Source organism: Macaca mulatta, chromosome 1, assembly GCF_049350105.2.
Source record: "Macaca mulatta isolate MMU2019108-1 chromosome 1, T2T-MMU8v2.0, whole genome shotgun sequence".
In the NCBI taxonomy this organism is placed as follows: Eukaryota; Metazoa; Chordata; class Mammalia; order Primates; family Cercopithecidae; genus Macaca; species Macaca mulatta.
Genome location: NC_133406.1, coordinates 5,068,643 through 5,087,843, shown reverse-complemented (window position 1 = coordinate 5,087,843; position 19,201 = coordinate 5,068,643). Strand labels below are relative to the sequence as shown.

Below are 19,201 nucleotides of genomic sequence, written 5' to 3'. Positions count from 1 at the left end.
TTTAGTGTCTTTTTCCTCTCTAGGTTCAAAATCAGTTTGACCTCTACTTACATTTTATTAGATTTTATAGTTATTATATTATCAATATAATACCTTCAAATACCTGCTATTTTACTATTGTTTGCCTCCCTAATTTTTAAAGAAAAATTCCATTCCTATAGGAAATGAATACATTTATAAAACATCAATATCCAAAAACTAGTTTCCAAGATAACTTTTTCAATGTGACCTATTGCATAAAATGTAATAAAAACACTGAGGTTTTTCAGAGATTTGAGCTGTGGTTCACACTTAAAAGTCAGACCTTCATTTTATGGAGTTGCTCATCAAATTAAATTTTATTTGATCCATCAACATTTTATACTATTAAATTGTTATTAGTTGAAATGAATATGTTATTAGCACATAAAACTTGTTCCCTGGCAAGGAGGATTCATTTGTATCACTCTTAATTTCAGGACACCTAGGAAAGTATGGATTACCTGGAACTGTACAGGACTGGATTCCTCCCGAGAGAAAGTATGGTATCTTTTCCCAAGAGCTTAGAATGTATACTTTTTGCCCTTTTTTCCCCCCACTGTGGGGGGCGGGAGAGAAGTATAGATTATTAGCTAAAAAACAAACAAAAAAATGACAAACTCTGTCAAGTAGCTTTGTGTCATGGTAATTTGCTAAGCCTGTTATATCGTGGTAAACACCCTACTTTGAGGTGCTTACTTGAGGGGATATTTAGACTTTTACTTATTACCTTCCATGGTTCCAATGGGCATTAAATAAAAATAGTACTCATTCTGTACTACGACTCCTGTGATACCAGCCTACTTTTATTTACAATTTTCATGGTGATAACTTTCCAAAGGATTAAAAGTATCATTTGTACGATAAGTTTATAAGACAGTTTAAAACAAAGAGAGTAAAAACAATTTATTTAAATATGAAAAAAAGGGCATAAAAGACAGTCACACTAAGGGACTCTGTATAAAATGGTTGTAGCAATTGAGGGGCAACAGACTTGCTTCCTTAAATATCCATTTAATCTATATTTCCTGGCCACACTGCTCAGTTCCCAAAATGGATTCTAGTAATGACTGTTAGGGAAACACAGTGCACACACACACACACAGAGGTTAGTTTTTGATGTAGCAATGTCTCCTCCTGCACATCTTTGGGGCTGTTATTCCACTTGTAGGTACATTCTATAAAACATTTTGTTACAGCTATGCCTTGGCTTTAGATGCAGTAGAGCTGAGTTTCTAAGCTTTTTGGAGATAATCTGAGTGTCCTAATATTTTCATGAATTGTTTAATATCCTGACACTATCAATTACTTTATGTCTACTTATCTAGAGATCTGTCACTCTCCTTAATTTTAACTTTTAGTAGATGAGAAACAGCTTTGATAATGCAAACATTTCTTTTTCCCTGAATTTGTTGGTGAAACATGCACTTTTCACATCTCATTTTGTGTGCCTGTATATTTCATTCTTGAATAACATTTATTCCCTACCTTGAAACAGGTCAGACTGAAATTGGGCCTTCTACCGCTAGACTGAAAAGACCTAGAATTCATCGACAGCACAGATACAACAATAGCCTTCATGGAATACAAAAACTCTAGTTCTCATAGGATATCCTTGACCTCAGTGATGAATCATGAGGGCGTAGAGGGTTGAGAAAAAAGTAGACACATCACTACTGTTTCTAACAAGATATCCCAAAGCTATTTCAGTTCCAGGAATTCTGTCTGCTCCTGTTTTTACTTCATTAGCAATTCAACATGTCTGATTTGCCCACACAATACTTTCAAGCTACTTTACCCATTTGACCTGGAACAAAGTGAAAGCACATTTTGCCCAGTTGAAAGGTCTCCTGGCAAGTTGGTTAGCAACAGGCTTGCCAGTCTGGGTTCTGTTAGCAAAGACTAAACACATTTCATTAGACAATTACTAGTGAACTGATTTCCTCTCTATGAAGTTGGGTTTTTGTTTTGTTTTGTTTTCCTATATTCTTCAGCCATTCCCCCTCCCCCACCACCTGTTATTCAACTTTTTACTTGTAATTCTTGCCTCAACACGATTTCCAATTTCTTCACGGCAGAACATTTCCACGTCTTTGTGGCTGTGATTAACGCAGTTTAATTGCCAAGAACAGGTACCGAGTAAAAGTTTATTTGAAGGAAAGAAAAGCGACACAGCAGTCTTACATCGTCCCTCGGCAGTTTAAAGTTGTGGCTAGATACGTATCAATTAAGGAATCAAGCTGAGGCATCTGCAAGTACCAATTTTACTGTAATGCTCTAAAATTTGGTCAGTTGGGGAAGTCTTTACTTGTAACAGTGTAAGTACACAACGGACAGGAGGGTTTTGCGAGAAAGGCAGGCGCTCTGCCCTGTTCTGCCCGTGACATGATGACGTAAGAACGACTCCCAGAAACTGCCTGAGTTGCTCACGTCCCCAGCTCCCCGATGTGCACCTGGGCGCGGGACGCCGCAGGACGGAGGGAGAGCGCTCCTCGGTCCCGCTCCCCTGCGCACGGGCAGGCGAGGACCCGGGCGTCGTCACCCCCACGGGAGGGAGCAGAGAGAGACACCCCAAGAGGGCCTCGAGTCATCCGTGTCCCCGGGTGCCCTGCCTCTCCAGGATACCTGCGTAACTCGCAGCAGCCAAGCCCCACTACGTTTAAAAGTGTATTTGTGGTTGTCACGGTGCACACCGAAAAGCTCGCTCCGCACCCCCAGAGTGCGCGGGGCCTCTGAGCCTGGAAACAAGCCCCTCCCAGCGCAGCTGTCGCCGCCGCCTGCGGGCTCCTTTCACTTTCTCACGGCCAAGTCACCCAGAGGGGCGCCGCTGCTGCCACCGCCGCTGCGCCCGAGGACTCCGCCCCGTGCCTCTTCGCTCCGGGCCCCCGCCCGCCCGAGCCCCGCCCACCCCAACAGTTGCTGCCTGCGATTGGCACGCGCGGGAGGGCAGCTCCGGCTCGCCACCCCCATTGGCTGGGTCCCCCTGTCAATCCGACGACTGCCCGCCACCCCCTCCGCCTTCCCGAAGAGCCGCCCTCCCATTGGAGGAGTCTGAGGGCTGGGGGCGGGCGGGGAGCGCCGGTCCAGCCGCTTTCGGTCAATCGCAGAAGCCCAACGCCCGGAGGGAGGGAGGCAGGGGAAGGAGAGGGGCGGACTGAGGGTGGGGGGAACATCTGGCCGGCGCCGCCGCGTGCGTGCGTGGTGCGTCCTCCCGCCCCCTCCCTTCCCCCTCCCCCGCGCCCGCCCCCCCGCCCCCGCCCCCCCACCCTGCCCGGCGGCTCCGCGCTCGCTCCCTCGCTCGCTCCCTCGCTGTGTCTGGCAGGCTGCGGCCGCCGCTGGGCTGCTGCCATGGGGAGCCGTTGAGAGTGGGGCCCTCTTCGCTCCGCCGCGCTCCTCCGGCTGCCAGCGGGGGTGGGCGGGAGGGAGGGGCGGGGGGGGAGCGGGCGACGGAGCCGGGATTGGGGGGCGGGGGGGCCGGGAGGGAGGGGGGCAAGAGCCGGAGGAAGCCCACCAAGTCCGGCGGCGGCGGCGGCGGCGGCGGCGGCCGGGAGGAGGAGGAGGAGGAGGCGGAGGACGCGGCGGCGGCGGGGACGCGGTGACTTAGGGCCGCTCCGTGTGAGTCCCGGCGCCGGCCCCTGGCCCCTGACCCGGCGCCCCCTCCGCGCCCCGGCACCCCGGCGGGCGGGGGGCGCCAGCTGTGCGGCCCCGGCCGGCTGGGCGGCGCGGGCGGAGGGCGGGCCGGGCCGGGGGCGCCCCCGCGAGTGGAGTTAGTTTGTGTGGTTGGAGCTGTTGGGGCGGCGGGGGGCGGCGCAGCTGCGGGAGGCCCGGCCGCGGGGACGGGCCGCTGCAGCTGCGGGGTCGGGCGGGGTGCGGGCTCCCGGCTCCGCGCCGCGCCCCCGCGGGCCGGTGCAGCTGCGGCGCGGGGCGGGCTCCCGGCCGGTGCAGCTGCGGTGGCGCCTCTCGGGTGCGGAGGGCGGCGGGCTGGGGGAGGGGGCTTGGGATCCGCCGCAGCTGCAGTGGCGCCCGGGACGGCCGCGGCTCCGGGGACCGGTGCAGCTGCAGTGGCGCCCGGGGGAGGGGGCCGGCAGGGGAGGGGGCCCTCCCGGGCTGGTGCAGTTGCCCGGAGGCCCCGGGGGCTCGCGCGTCGTGGCGTCGGGGAAGCGGTAGCAACCACCCTCCTCCGGCTGGCTGCTTCTTACGACTTTTCTTTTGTTGCCGTGACCCGGCTCTGTTTTCTCCTCTGTTATTGAAGGTGTTTTCCTGCTGCACCGGCTCTACGCCCTCCACCTCCTTCCCTGTGGCTTTAACCTTCCTCTTTCCCCGTGTGTTTTATGCACGGTGAACTACGTAAAGATTTGCATTGCTTCCCCACTCGGCATCCCCGCCCCCACCTCTCTGAAAAACAAAACCCCAACCTCACAAAATCTCTATGGATCCGCGGTAGCGAGACGTGAAGGGGTTGATTTGTGGAGTGGGAGTCGCTGGCCCATTGCGGTGCTTGGGACTCATTAAACTGTCACTCACCCCCCACCCCACTGGGTAAATGGGGTGATTAATGTCTGATATACTGGAATGGGGCGAGGGCATTTATGGAGAATAGGTGGTGTGGCTGGAAAGAAATTGATCGCCCAAGGATGTCTCCTGGACTAAGCGTTCATAATTATGTCACTCACCGCGAAGTTGGAGAAAGTTAGGTTTGTGACTTTGGGAAAGCGAGAAGGACAGGAGAGTCGTCGGGTTTTGTTACTATTTAACTCTCCGCCACGGCTTTCTAATGGGAACGAAGTGGTTATCACCAGGGCTGGGACGCTGACGCCTCAGGCCCCAGTTCCTTTTCTACCCCTCGCCCTCCCAAGAGTCTGAGGAGATGTATTTGACATTCAGAGATGTCGCAGCACCCTGCCCGGCACCGGTCAGCCCAGCCCGGGTCGCGTTACAGTTTCATCAGCTTTTAGAAAAGACCCACAAACTCTGGCTGAAAAGTTCTCAAACTTACTAGACCTGGCTTCCCCCCACACAAAGATTTTCTTGTGATCATTAAACATGACAGAGTGACACCCCCCACACACACAAAAAAGATTGTTAAGGGACACAGATCAAGGGGAAGGCAAGGTTCTGCTTTTTCTGAGCAGAAAGATCAGATATGCAGGTGCAGCATTCATTTTAAGTGACTGTAGCAGGTTGTATCAGTTTATTAATTGGTCTCGTTGAACTGAAGTACTTTCCAGGATTTCAGAAAGTGCAGTTTCAGCTTGTTGGTACTGAGAATTGAAATTTGCATTGACTGTGGCAGTGTAGGAAATTTTTCTGAGAAGGTAGTTGTAGATAAGTCATTAAATAAGAGTGAAATAATAAGGTGAACCAGTCCGAAGTAATGGTTCTGAAGAAGTCTGCCAACGTTTGAGACATGTATACCATTGTCTCAGCAGAAAAAAAAAGTGCGGTAATAATGTTGAAATGGGACTGGAGATGTCAAATGGGTTGGTTTAAAAATATCCCTAAACTGCCTTAGAAACTAAACGTTGGAGTTAAATAAAAGTGAATCTGGATTTCCTGAATAGCACCGTGGCTTGAGTGTGCTGTCAGTATGTAAGCCAGTCCACCAACTTAAGACAGAAGTGTTGCTATTCCATAAATACAGTAGAACTCCATATGCTGAGTTTTTCAATTTCTTCTGTTAGAAAGTTTGGAAAAAAAGGAAGACTTTGAAGTATTTTGTTTATACTAACAGAAGAGAAAAGTTCTCCTAAGAAAAAGCTGGTGGCAGGAGTGTAGAGGAGTAGCATATGGCATTAAAAGGAGCACAGCTGGAGGTAGCATTTCCATCTGAACATGATGTCAGAGCAGCTGACAGCCTGCCATCCCTCAGCCTTTTATTCTAACACACAGACAGGGAGTTAGTGTGTGCGGATCTGTGGTGGAGAAGGTATCTCATTCCTCTCTAACATCATCTCCACTTTGCATCTGTCTCTCTTAGTCTGCTTTTTTTCCACCGATGTAACAGACCTGGAGCCAGCAGGACTCAGAGGAAAGGACTTAATCAGGTTTATGTGTCCTAAAGGTAGGAGTAGCAAGAGATTAGATTGAGCATATTTCTGTTTTGGTGTTTTGTTTATTTAATTTTAAAAATCACATTACTTTTCTAACCCAGTTTAGGAATAATATATGAAATTGAGTATTAAATGAACATCTTACTGGAGTTGAAAGTCTTGAGCTTGTTTAGTTTTAATTTTTTATCCCTTTTACTTGAGCGAGTAAATAACTTTAATACACAGAAATATGTCAAGTTTTGAAATGTTAAGAAAGGCTTTAAAATACTGCTTTTGGAAATCACGTTGGATTAAAATGCTTTTTTGTTGTTCACTGCTATTTAGATTTGACTGGGATGGTGGTGGTGGGGAAATACTAAACTGTCTGGAATCCAGCATTCAAACTTATATGAGAAGATTATTCTAGTTAAGAAGCTAGATTGTTGTGTAATTAATTCCACTGTGAAACTTTATTCTTCAAAACATTGAACAGCACTGCTGAAACATACAGCTGTAGTGCTTTTGAAACTGAAGGTTTTTAAGAAGAAGAAAAAAAAAACTTTTGTCCCCAGGAGAATAGTTTGACTGGTTTCCTCACTTCTCTTTCAAATATATATTTAAGAGATCTTTTATTTCAGCATAACAATAATTATTTGCAGGAGTTTTTGTGTTAGCGACTAATTTAGAACTTGTAGATTTGAGCTGCCTGAATTGGCCAGACAGCTGTAATCGCACTCCTCTATTCTTAATCTCTTTATCTGGGCAGCAGCTGCCATATGGCCACAGTCAGCTGGATCAGATGTTTATAAGCTTCCTTCTTCGTCCCTCTCTGTCCTCTCAGCCTCCTAATTTGATCACGGCTACCTTGTGAGCTGCCCTCCAATCTTTATTTTTAGCCTTCTCAAGGATTAGGATTGATGTTAGCTGTGGGGCACTTAAAGTGATTGTATTGTAAATCTTAGTTTATTCTAGCAGTGGCATCTTGCAGAATGTATTTGGGGTTAGGATAAAGTTTTAGTCTGTCTTGGGCAAAGTGTAGAAGAAGAAGAAGGAGGGAAGTAATTTCTGAATATTAAATTAAGTGTATCTATTCCCAAAATGCACTTGCTGAGATGGGTGGTGTGGAGCCTTGCTTCTGGTCACAGGAAAGGGGAAGTCGGGTCTTTCTTTTTCAGGAGTTTACCCACTGCAGTTGAATTCTGACCCTTTGTACATCTTTGCCTCTCCCCTCCGTCCATTTCACTCTCCCTCATCAGAAAACCAGGGCAATGATGAATATTTGCAAGAATAGAAGCTAGTGGGAAAACAAAACTATATCAAATTAGATTGAAACAAAGTATTTTCTGTTGGCTGAGGTAAGGCAGAACCGGGGGGGGGGGGGAAAAGTTTCTCTTTTTCTAAAAAGGCTTTAAAAAAAAAAAAGTTGAACCTGTAAAGCTTTTGAGTTTTATTTAAGCCTTATATGCTTTTATTTTTAAAAGTTAGAATTAATTTTAATAGGAAATTCATTTTGCCTTGCAATGGATCAAAGTTTAGATGAGAATTTTCAGAGTTAAATAAAGCCCTCTGGTTCCTAATATTCTAAAAGTACAGTTTCTACGAAGAAATATAACAATTTTTTTCTCAGTTCATTTTGAAAAATCTTTGGATTTGTTCATAGTAAAGATGATCTTTTCCATCTGCTGGTGCAGCTCCTGATCTCGCACATGTGTGCTGTACCTGCAAATCTGAAGGCATTAACATCTGTTTTTATACACAGGGCTTTTGTTGTACCACTCTGACTTTAAAAGTAAGTTGTTTGCTAATTTCTGGACTAATTATGCAATTTCATTTTTTTTTCTTGAATCAGCCAAATGTGTGTGTGTGTTTAAACTGTGCTTTCTAAGTACAGTCAAGTAGCAAAAGTAATAAAAGGAAAAGGATGGTTGAACAAGTTTTCTTGTATGTTCCAGGATATGTTTGGGACTTTGTTTGTTTATTATATGAGTTGTTTCCTTTGAAATTAAAGCTATTTTGTAGGTTTTGTAGGACATAATTTGATAAGTAGAGTTAGTTAAATTTCTTCTGAAAGAGATCTAAATTCTTATTCTTAGTGAGAGACTGTAGTTAAAGGAAGGCTTTGAAAGCTTGGGTTCAGGGAAGATGGAGATGCGTCGGAGGCTGTCCGGCGGGGGTAAGGAGTTGAGAAAGTGCACGTTTTCCTTCTCGCGTTTAGGTCTCGTCCGTGTGATTTGGTAGTGCTGGGTCATAAGCCTGATTGAAATTCAGGGACATGTACCACGGCGGCCAAGGCGGAATTAATTTTTTTATATGGGGACTAGAGCACTGAAAAGTTGTTCCCGACCAGGCTCTAATGAGAACTTCCTCTCTCCCCAGGTTATGAAGACAGTATGGAGTTTCCAGACCATAGTAGACACTTGCTGCAGTGTCTGAGCGAGCAGAGGCACCAGGGCTTTCTTTGTGACTGCACTGTTCTGGTGGGAGATGCCCAGTTCCGAGCGCACCGCGCTGTACTGGCTTCATGCAGCATGTATTTCCACCTCTTTTACAAGGACCAGCTGGACAAAAGAGACATTGTTCATCTGAACAGCGACATTGTTACAGCCCCCGCTTTCGCTCTCCTGCTTGAATTCATGTATGAAGGGAAACTCCAGTTCAAAGACTTGCCCATTGAAGACGTGCTAGCAGCTGCCAGTTATCTCCACATGTATGACATTGTCAAAGTCTGCAAAAAGAAGCTGAAAGAGAAAGCTACCACGGAGGCAGACAGCACCAAAAAGGAAGAAGATGCTTCAAGTTGTTCGGACAAAGTCGAGAGTCTCTCCGATGGCAGCAGCCACATGGCAGGCGATTTGCCCAGTGATGAAGATGAAGGAGAAGATGAAAAATTGAACATCCTGCCCAGCAAAAGGGACTTGGCGGCCGAGCCTGGGAACATGTGGATGCGATTGCCCTCAGACTCAGCAGGCATCCCCCAGGCTGGCGGAGAGGCAGAGCCACACGCCACAGCAGCTGGAAAAACAGTAGCCAGCCCCTGCAGCTCAACAGAGTCTTTGTCCCAGAGGTCTGTCACCTCCGTGAGGGATTCGGCAGATGTTGACTGTGTGCTGGACCTGTCTGTCAAGTCCAGCCTTTCAGGAGTTGAAAATCTGAACAGCTCTTATTTCTCTTCACAGGACGTGCTGAGAAGCAACCTGGTGCAGGTGAAGGTGGAGAAAGAGGCTTCCTGTGATGAGAGTGATGTTGGCACTAATGACTATGACATGGAACATAGCACTGTGAAAGAAAGTGTGAGCACTAATAACAGGGTACAGTATGAGCCGGCCCATCTGGCTCCTCTGAGGGAGGACTCGGTCTTGAGGGAGCTGGACCGGGAGGACAAAGCCAGCGATGATGAGATGATGACCCCAGAGAGCGAGCGCGTCCAGGTGGAGGGGGGCATGGAGAGCAGTCTGCTCCCCTACGTCTCCAATATCCTGAGCCCCGCGGGCCAGATCTTCATGTGCCCCCTGTGCAACAAGGTCTTCCCCAGCCCCCACATCCTGCAGATCCACCTGAGCACACACTTCCGCGAGCAGGACGGCATCCGCAGCAAGCCCGCCGCCGATGTCAACGTGCCCACGTGCTCGCTGTGTGGGAAGACTTTCTCTTGCATGTACACCCTCAAGCGCCACGAGAGGACTCACTCGGGGGAGAAGCCCTACACATGCACCCAGTGCGGCAAGAGCTTCCAGTACTCGCACAACCTGAGCCGCCACGCCGTGGTGCACACCCGCGAGAAGCCGCACGCCTGCAAGTGGTGCGAGCGCAGGTTCACGCAGTCCGGGGACCTGTACAGACACATTCGCAAGTTCCACTGTGAGTTGGTGAACTCCTTGTCGGTCAAAAGCGAAGCACTGAGCTTGCCTACTGTCAGAGACTGGACCTTAGAAGATAGCTCTCAAGAACTTTGGAAATAATTTTATATATATATAAATAATATATATATATATACATATATATAAATAGATCTCTATATAGTTGTGGTACGGTCTAAAAGCAGTCTTGTTTCCTGGAAATAAAAAGTTGGGATATTAACTTGTTTTTGCACTTTAGAATAGCATGAGAATCTCACTAATTTAGCATTCTGATAAAAGAAACTTTAGAGCAAGTCAGAATAGAGAGGTGTTTTTCCTTTGAGGGGGTAGGGGAAGTAAGCCAATAAGAACCTTTTAAACGAATCGTCCTATCACAAAATGCTTTCATATGGCTTAATTTTGTCAACACTGCATTGTCTTTTGAGCTCTTTTTTTCCCCCCAACAATTTTTTTTTTTTCAGTAGAAATTCCCTCCAGTTTTATTAGCCTCTTTATATGTCTCAAATTGCATGAATTTTTTCTGGCTGTTGGAAACCTGAATGCTTTTAGACCCAAATGGAAAATTTCTGAAATGCTGGATTATCTATTTTTAAACAAGCAGTTGACTTAAAACTTTCTGTGGCAACTTCTGGTTTTCTGACGGTTCCCAGTGAGAGAAATGCTGAAACTACACTGGGATCACTGGGACACTGTCTTGTGAAGGTTTGCTTGGGATGAAAAAGGATATTGCAGCTTCAGCAGTGTTGAACTGTGTGTTTAAAAATGTGAATTACTGTTATTGTATACTGTAATTGATTACATGGGCTGGGGGGGTGTCAAAGAACTTGACAGGTTGTGTTGATGCTCTTAGTTGAGTCTTGAAAAGTAAATATTAACGCTACAGAAATGCATGAGTTTCAATATATTTTTTGTCTTTGTTTGCATTGTATAACTTTAACGAGTGAGTTTAAAATTATTTAATTTCCTTAGAAAAATAGCACCATTTGGAAAAAAACCTGGTGTTATGAAGAACGTAAATGCACTGTTTTTATTTTTATTTTATATAATTTAAATTGACTTTCCCACTGTCTTTAAGTTGAAACTGTTAAGCTGAATAAAAACTTAAGCTGCAAATTGATAACTTCGCTACATAACAAGGAAAATATAAATGTTTACAAACGGCTTAAAGATTTGCATGTGCAGTGTGCATTTATAACAAACTTCTAATTGCACAAAACCCATGCCAGCTCAGAGTTTAGGTGTACACATTTACCCAGTTGAGCATTTTTAGAATAACTACTGCACAAGTTGACAATAGGTCATTCTCTCTCTTTTTTTTTTTTTTTGTTTGCTCCCTTTTTCTTTTTCTCCCCTTCTTCCTTACCCTCCCTCCCTTACTCTCCCCCCCCACCACCCTCCACCCCCAACTCATGAAAAGATTCTATGGACTGAAAAAGCCCCAGGCTGAAAGGACTGGACTGCCTTGATTGACATGGGGAAGGGGGTTAGTAGACTATGTGGATTGCGGCAGCAGAGGCTGCAGCCTAACGTGTGGTTTTAATGACCAGCACGCAAGGCAAAAGCATTTTGCACAGTGTTTGTTTTCCTGTCTTGCACTTACAAATAAGGTCTATGGGAGTAGCATGGAAAACGTTTGCTGTTTTTCCCTTTTTTTTTTTTTTTAATTGCTTTTGTTTAAAATTTGATCGCCTTAACTACTGTAAACATAGCCTATTTTTGTGCTTAAGATACTGAATGGAAAACTCCATTGTGTGTTGCTGGACTGTTTTGGAAATATTTGGTTAAATGTGTGTTAATTTGGCTGTAATGGCATTTAAAGCAAACAAACAAACAAAAAAAAGCTGTGAAAATGGCCTTGGAGCATTATCTTTAGTTACTTGAAGAGTTTCTAGTTTTTTTTAAATACAGTTTATGTTAAAATAATTTTTATTAATTTAGAGAAGACAATCAATGTCTGTGAGAAAACGGACTTTCTTTTGGATTTTCTTTTTGTGGTCATTGTGAGTGATTGCTTTTTCCTTTTCTTAGTTTCACATTCTTCCTTTGTTCTAAAACTTAGACTGACATCTAGCTTTGACAATCATAGTATGTTTTATTTTCCTGAGGGGGGAATAACTTATAATGCTGTTTAGTTTTGTACTATTGGCGTGTTGGTGAATTTTTAAACTGTGTGCTAACTGCAATAAATTATATGAACTGAGAATTTCTTGTGTGTATTTTTTATTGTGATTATGTAGTGTATAGATTCTAAATATGTGTCATAGCTGGCATCTTTAATGTCAATTGTGATCGGAGTTCATGAAATTATTAGAATGCCTTAAATCACTCGAATGGAAAATGTGCAAACATTCTAGTCACTTAAGAAGATACTAAATGCACGTTTAAAAAATGTGACCCATTTTCACAATCTAGATCAAGAATGTTGAGGTAATTCCCTAGAAACTCATGAATCATGAAACTACGTGGCAGCATAGATTTTTAAAAATACACTGTACAACTACTAATCCATATATACCATAAGTCACTTTTCATGTGTAATTTTATCCTAAGTTGATTGGTCAAATCTATTCTCCTGTGTTCTGGTTTAAGTGGAAAATTGAAGGAGACCGGATGTTTTAATTTGGAAGACTGCTTGGCTAATGACTGGAATTCTAGGCAATTGAATTAGCAGGCATGCAATTGTTCACGATTAGCTATATACATCCTTTTTGTTGCTGTGAGAACTCGAAAGTTTCCAGGTTTTAATTCTCCAGTTTTAAACATGTAATTAAATACATGGGCCTTTAAAAGAATTCTGTTCCCTACTTTTTGTGATTGTCCCAACTTTATGCGTACCCAGTTGGGTACACGTCAGGGTGAGAAACACTGCTGGTTGACCTGGGTAGGGAACTGACAGAAGGCTCACACATGCGGATGATATGCTAGGGGAATTGTCACAAACAACCCTGAGTGCAAGCAGTCAGGTAGCAGGCACAGAGAGGTTTTGTAAATCTGCGCTTGTCTCTAACTTCCAACCTTAAATAGAAATATGACTATGAAATTTTACATTCTTACTGTCAAAGGTAAACTCTTTATATCCAATGGCCTATAGTAAGGTCAATATTTTTAACCTCTACATAAGTGGGGTATAAGGTCTGAAGTTTGAAAATATACCATTTACGAACTACCTGGGGGCTTTGGATAGGAAGCCACAGGGATTTTGTCATGAAGTATAATAACATAATTTGGAATCCTAATTTTCATCCCCCTGCCTTTTTTTTTTTTTTTTTTCTAAAACAGAATTTTTAAAGTATGTAACTTACCCTTGGTTTTAACCAGCCAAATATTGTTTCACATGAAAGGGGAATGTACATTTGACCCTCATAGAATTAATTTCTTGAGCAGTTACAAGCTTATAAAAAAGGGAGGGAAGGGGACTTTTTATTTTCAGTTCCTATAGTAACTGGTCAAAGTATCTCACAGTTTCCTGAAGATGTTGAGCGTTTACTTGACAATTTAGTTCCATGGACTAACATCTAATTTTAAGTGAGGAACATTATCTTAATCTTAACTGGATATACTTACAGTATTTTGAAATGATTTGGAAGAAATAGCTTCTTAAAACTTTCTTTGCAAAGCTAGAACAGAATATTAATGATGCAAACTGCCACATTTGATAAGTGAAATGAAGGAATCCTTTATTTGCCACATTTAAAAGAGGAAATTAATTTGTCATGTAATCATGTTGGAAACCATTAAAACTGATCCCTCCTTTGACATCTGGCTGATACATAAGTATATTTTAAATATATAGTTTTAGTTACTTTTGAAAAGTTCTTTTTCCTTTAGATAATCAATTATGGACTAGAGTGATGTGGTTCCAGCATTGTGTGCTCGGGGTACCCTAGGGAAGCTCCAAGAAGTATAAAGTGTTAAGGATACTAGTTTCGGATTTCCTTTCTGGTTAATTATGCTATCAGATTAATTGGTGAATCAAATGGAGTTTCTCTTTAACATTTTTTATGAATATCTACAAATAGGTTATTGAAAGGCTGGGAAAAGGAGAACACTGTATTAGCATTTTAGCACAGGTAACATTAAAATGGCAAAAATACTCATTTTCCAAGTAAATCTTTCAAACTACCATCAAAAAATCTTTTTTTTTTTTTTTAACCAAGAAGTGACACTACTTAAAAAATCTTGAACTTCCACGTGTTACGTATAAAACACACACGGACTCTTTGAAGCCTTGACTCAAGAAATCCCATTGTACAGATAAGATTTTTTTTAATGGTCTTAAGACCTCAAACTTTACTGCATTGCATGACTATTTTATTCCTATAAGGCTTAAAACATTCTTTGATTTCCACTATAACGAGGAAAAGTTTCGCATGCTCTGACTAGGAAACTGAGATAATTTTAGATTTTAATTTGTAGATACTGACCTAAATTTTGGTTATAATTGTTTGTTGCAATGCTTGAATTTGCTGATAAGGTACAGTGAATTGTGTGTGAATTTGAAATGCAGCAAAGAAAAAGCTCCGTCCTTTTCACTGAAATTACTTGACATTAAAATGCTAAAGATACCATCTTTAAAAATAAAGGAATAGTTTTAGTTTTTAAAAGCAAATAGCTTTCAGGAGTTTCATTTTGGCTGTAATCCAAGTTTATCACACTGACAGGATTTTGTCCCTTATGTTAAAATTTTTCTACCTTTGCCTACAAAAACACGGCAAAATATCTTTGTATATAACCCCTTGGTTTAAAATGTAGAACCACTTATCTTTCAACTCTGAGTAGGTTTACTTCCATAAAAAAGAAACGTTTTATATGTCTAGGACCTTCACCCTTGCTTACATTTCCTTAGTATTATAAAAGGATAGCTAAAGTAATCAGATTTTATTGATGACACGGGAGGTTTTTAGAAATATTCATTTTCAGAGGCACTTTAGAAATTAGACTTTCAGTATTTTTGCGAACCAACCCCTTAAAAAAATCTTTACTAATTAACTTTTGTAATTCTCATGAAAGAAGCTAAACTCCAAATTTAAAACACTGTAATCAGAAAGGATGAGGTCACAGAAATGAAACAATGGCATGAAAAGTTTTTCTTTTTAAGTCTAAATACTTTATACTGTATCTGCTTACACTAAATAAATTGTTGAATTAATCATCCAGGTAATTTAGGTTCATGGGGTAGTATTTGTCTAAAAATATTCAAGAACTTGAAATAAATCAGCATTTTAAAAAAATTATCCAGGTAACTTTCCTGATTCGATTCTAACATTTACTAACTTACTGTGCATCATAATTCCTAGGTTTATGTGGTCACGATACTTTTCTTTAGCTGTAGGTACTTTACAAAAAAAAAAAAAATTCTTTGAAAACCAAAATTTTTCTTGACTTTTGGGGCACATATGGCCAAATAAGGTATCTCCTTTTCTAATTTTTGGAAATGGGTTTGCAGTTAAGCTTGCAATTTGCTATAGGAGCATTCTCTAGTTAGTTTGGCAGGAAAGGAGTGAAAACCCCATTTGGCTTTAAAATGTAGCACATTAGTCAGTAACAGTTTCAGTGAGGATATTTAGAGTGGCTTTGAGAGGCCGTGTGACACCCAGAGAGAGTCCATTCACGGAAATGACTTATTTACAGTTTGTTATAATCTCTGTAGTTAATCATTAAATCAAGTAGCTTTTATTAAATGTCAATATGTATGGTTAATATGACTACATAGGAATTTTAAAAAGTCATATTGCCCCAGATATTCATGTTTGTAAAGGGTATATTTGTAGTTAATTTGAAGTGGAGCTTGGAAAATGTATTTGAATATTGGTAAACATTCATAGGACAGATTAAATTTGTTGTTTCAATACGTAATGCATACACAATGGTATGAACTTGAAAGAATAGCATAACCTTATTTATGGATGCTAGGCAAACCAGAGCTAACTTTTGATATGTGGCAGCTTAAAAGGATGTATCCTTATCATGTGTGATTTATAAATATATATTACCTAAAACTGTAAAGCAGGACACATTCATTTTATTTTAAAAATCATATTTAATGCAGTTTGCCTTTGAGACGATTGTTAAAGACCTTAACATTTTTGTATGTCTAATGCTCTGAAATGATCTTTGATCAAAGTGAGAGCATTTAGATTTTTTTTATCTGACTCTCTTAAAATTTCTTTTTGAAAACAGCCTCAAAATATACACATACCTTTTCTGTGGACCATGTCTTTGGAACTCTATCATGTAAATTAGCTGTTTGGTAATATTGAAATGCCAATTACATGTTTACTAGGCAGCAAAGCTTCCTAAGGATGTCTATTGGGATAATTTTTGGAAAAGCACAACAGTGCAATAATAGATAATTAAAACATTTAAGAAACGTAGTCGTCGTTTGTGAGCCACAGTTACCATAGACGTTGGTGCCAACGATTCGTATTTAGTGTAAAAAAGTCCATTTTTTTCTAATTATAATGGTTTCTGAATGTCACTTAAAAGCTTTATGAAGTAGAAGAAATTTGAGCAGAGAACCATAGCTCAAGAAAATCTAATTTATAAAAGTTATTTTTATAACTACCTGTTTTTGAGAAAGAAGGTCGCATGCTTACACATGTGACGGAGGAGAATGGGACAGGTTTATATTCAAAGCCTAGTCATTATCCACGAACCCTTAGCATAAAATTTGTTTGAGGTCTCCAAAATCTCTGAGATTTTCCAACTGAATAAACTGAAAGAAACTGAAGTCTGGCAGATGGAATATTCCTTTAAGTTCTGATTTTTGTTGAGATGCAAACTAAAATTCATACTTTATAGTCGGTTCTCTCTGTTTCTCAATGTCCTTTTATTTACTATAGGAGGGTAAATTTTATGCATCAAGTGATTTTGACACCATTGCACAACTGAATTTTCAAGCCAAGTTTGTTTTTGTGTCTGACTTTCTACCATTCTGAAAAAAAATCGAAACAAATTTAAAATGAACACTGTATTTGAAATGGGCCCTATTTACCACTGGGTACCAGCGAACTGCATATTCCCACTGAGTGAGGGCTGAGCATGCAGATGAAAGAGCTGAGGCATTTTCCAGGGGCTCATGACAATACACGACATCGAATTGGATGAAATCCTTAGGTTAAAAGAAAAAAATAAATTAGGGAATATGTTGGGTCACAATGAAGTTTTGCTTTTCATAGTAAGTGTGAAGTCTAGAAAATGTGGTGATTTCTCACATTCTATTTATATGTTATTTTACTTGAGGGATGCCTCAAAGCAGTACTAGAATCACTTCTGTGCAAAAGGGGGAGGAAGGGAGGGCTTGTCAGCATGCATTCAGTTTGCTTTGTAAAGGTGCTTATCTTGCAGTAAAAATAATATTTTAGTCAAAGTATGACAGGCGGTTTGTAGGCCTGACCAGCATGGAAGGATTTTAAGTGACTGGAGTGTTTCTGTTTAAAAGTCAGTCAAGTAACACCCTCAAAGACTAAGGCGATCAGTCCTCCTATTGTTATTCTTATTTAGTAGTACATACATGCTTTTTTTCTCTCTCCTAACATAACAGAACATGTAAGCCTTCTAACCAAAAACAATCCCAAGCTTACATCTGTATGCTGAATTTTAAAATTTGCATTCTGGCCTGGTGGCTTTTGAAATAATGAACTAATTCTGTTATTCAAATTATAAAAATTCAGTGGCCAGAATGGCCCAATTGTTTTCCATTATTTGTAGACCTACAGTATATGTCTGATCATCCCCCTTACAGACTGCTGCATCACATGCTTTTCCACAGAGACTGATCGAACATCACAAAAACTTACAGCTGGAAGGGGCAACAGTGACTTCCGTGTCATTCATCCTGAAAGTGGAGGAGCAGGCATGGGGAGGTGAATGGACTCAAAGCTCTTTGCAAACATTTCATACCTTCCCCAAACCTTTGGTATCTATCATTTTATAGATGAATTTTTCTCTGTTTAGAGGCACACAAAGGCTGAATTCCTTGCTCTGGGCACATCTTTGATCAAGTCTGAATCTGAAATCAACATTCTGGTTATGCCTAAGTGATAAAATTTGCATTATGCAAATATCTATTTACCATGATTACCCGTACTATTGTCTGCAATCTATGTTTACCAATGGAATCTAAGATGGGATTGATACTATTTCTTTTCCTGACTTTGACCCTATCAACTATTTAAAAAATACATACAGCAGAACGTTCTCTGATGGTGTCAAAGAGGACATGTTTTGGCCCATCTCCTTCCGGCTCACCAAGAGCTAAAACCCTGTCAGGATCCTCCTGACCGACACTCACTCTCTCTCTCTGCTTCCAGCTACGAAAGGGTGGCTTGGGTTTCCAAAACATGTTATTTGTTCAACCACAACGAGGCACTGCTCCTTGCAGCTAGTCACTGCAGGGTTGTCAGAGCTGTTGCTGGACGTGCAGAAGGGAGAGATGAAACATGGACCGAGGGCGGCAGCCAAACGGGATCCTCAAAACTTGTTTGCTGCTGAAATGGGAGAATTGAATATTTTTCCACTTAATCTGAAAATTGGCCTTGGTTTCCTGGAATGTTTCTCACCTCCTCTCAGCATCATCTACTGGAAAGAAGGCTCAAGAGAAAGTTGGGGAAGATCTATCAATGCAACACCCGAGGAAACCCACCCCGATACCTTCATTTCTCCATTTGTAAGCCCAGCATAACCATACCCGTGTCACCTTTTTCTTTAGAATAACATGAAAATGAATATGCAAAAGCATTCAGCTTTCAGAGAAAAGATGCTATGCAAATTTGAGGTGATCTCACTATTATAATAATAATTTTTTTTTTGCACTAAGATGAAATGTTTCCTTATCCTAAAGCCTTCCTACCAAGGTGGACTTTTTTCAACGTGGGTTTTTGTGATTTAAATTCACCAAGCACTAATAGTTTCCAGTTTATTTCAGTATTAAGCAGGAAAGCAGTTTCTGCATGAAATGTGAAAATTAAAATGCCATAGTAATGAAAAAGATTCCACATCCTCAGGTGGGTTTTGTAGGTGTGTACGTGTTTAGCTATGCACATCTCATATAACTTACATTGTACTTGTAATTCTTTTCTCAAATCCCAAATCTCTGAAAGCCCTTTCAAATCTCTATGTGATTAACTCGTCCAAAGGCTAAGTTGGATACAGATATTTTTTTCTCTTCAGGCTGAAGAAATCAAGACTGAAAGCTTTGGTTCATGTTTACTCTTCTATCATAAGTATTTTAAAAAGTATGATTAATATATATAATAACGAACAGGCACAGCTCCCCAGGGAGGCACACATATTAAA

General features: G+C 41.7%; 1 protein-coding gene across 4 annotated transcripts; it reads left to right on the top strand.

Annotated features, from left to right (window-relative positions):
* The first annotated feature begins 3,318 nt into the window (after positions 1-3,318).
* On the top strand, positions 3,319-12,107 carry ZBTB18 (zinc finger and BTB domain containing 18). 4 transcript variants are annotated; one of them, XM_077993798.1, is made up of 3 exons: positions 5,918-6,079; positions 8,424-9,111; positions 9,224-12,107. In XM_077993798.1, the coding sequence occupies exons 1-3, from the start codon at positions 6,067-6,069 to the stop codon at positions 9,231-9,233; spliced, it is 711 nt and encodes a 236-aa protein (XP_077849924.1). In that variant the 5' UTR covers positions 5,918-6,066; the 3' UTR covers positions 9,234-12,107.
* Positions 12,108-19,201: the final 7,094 nt, after the last annotated feature.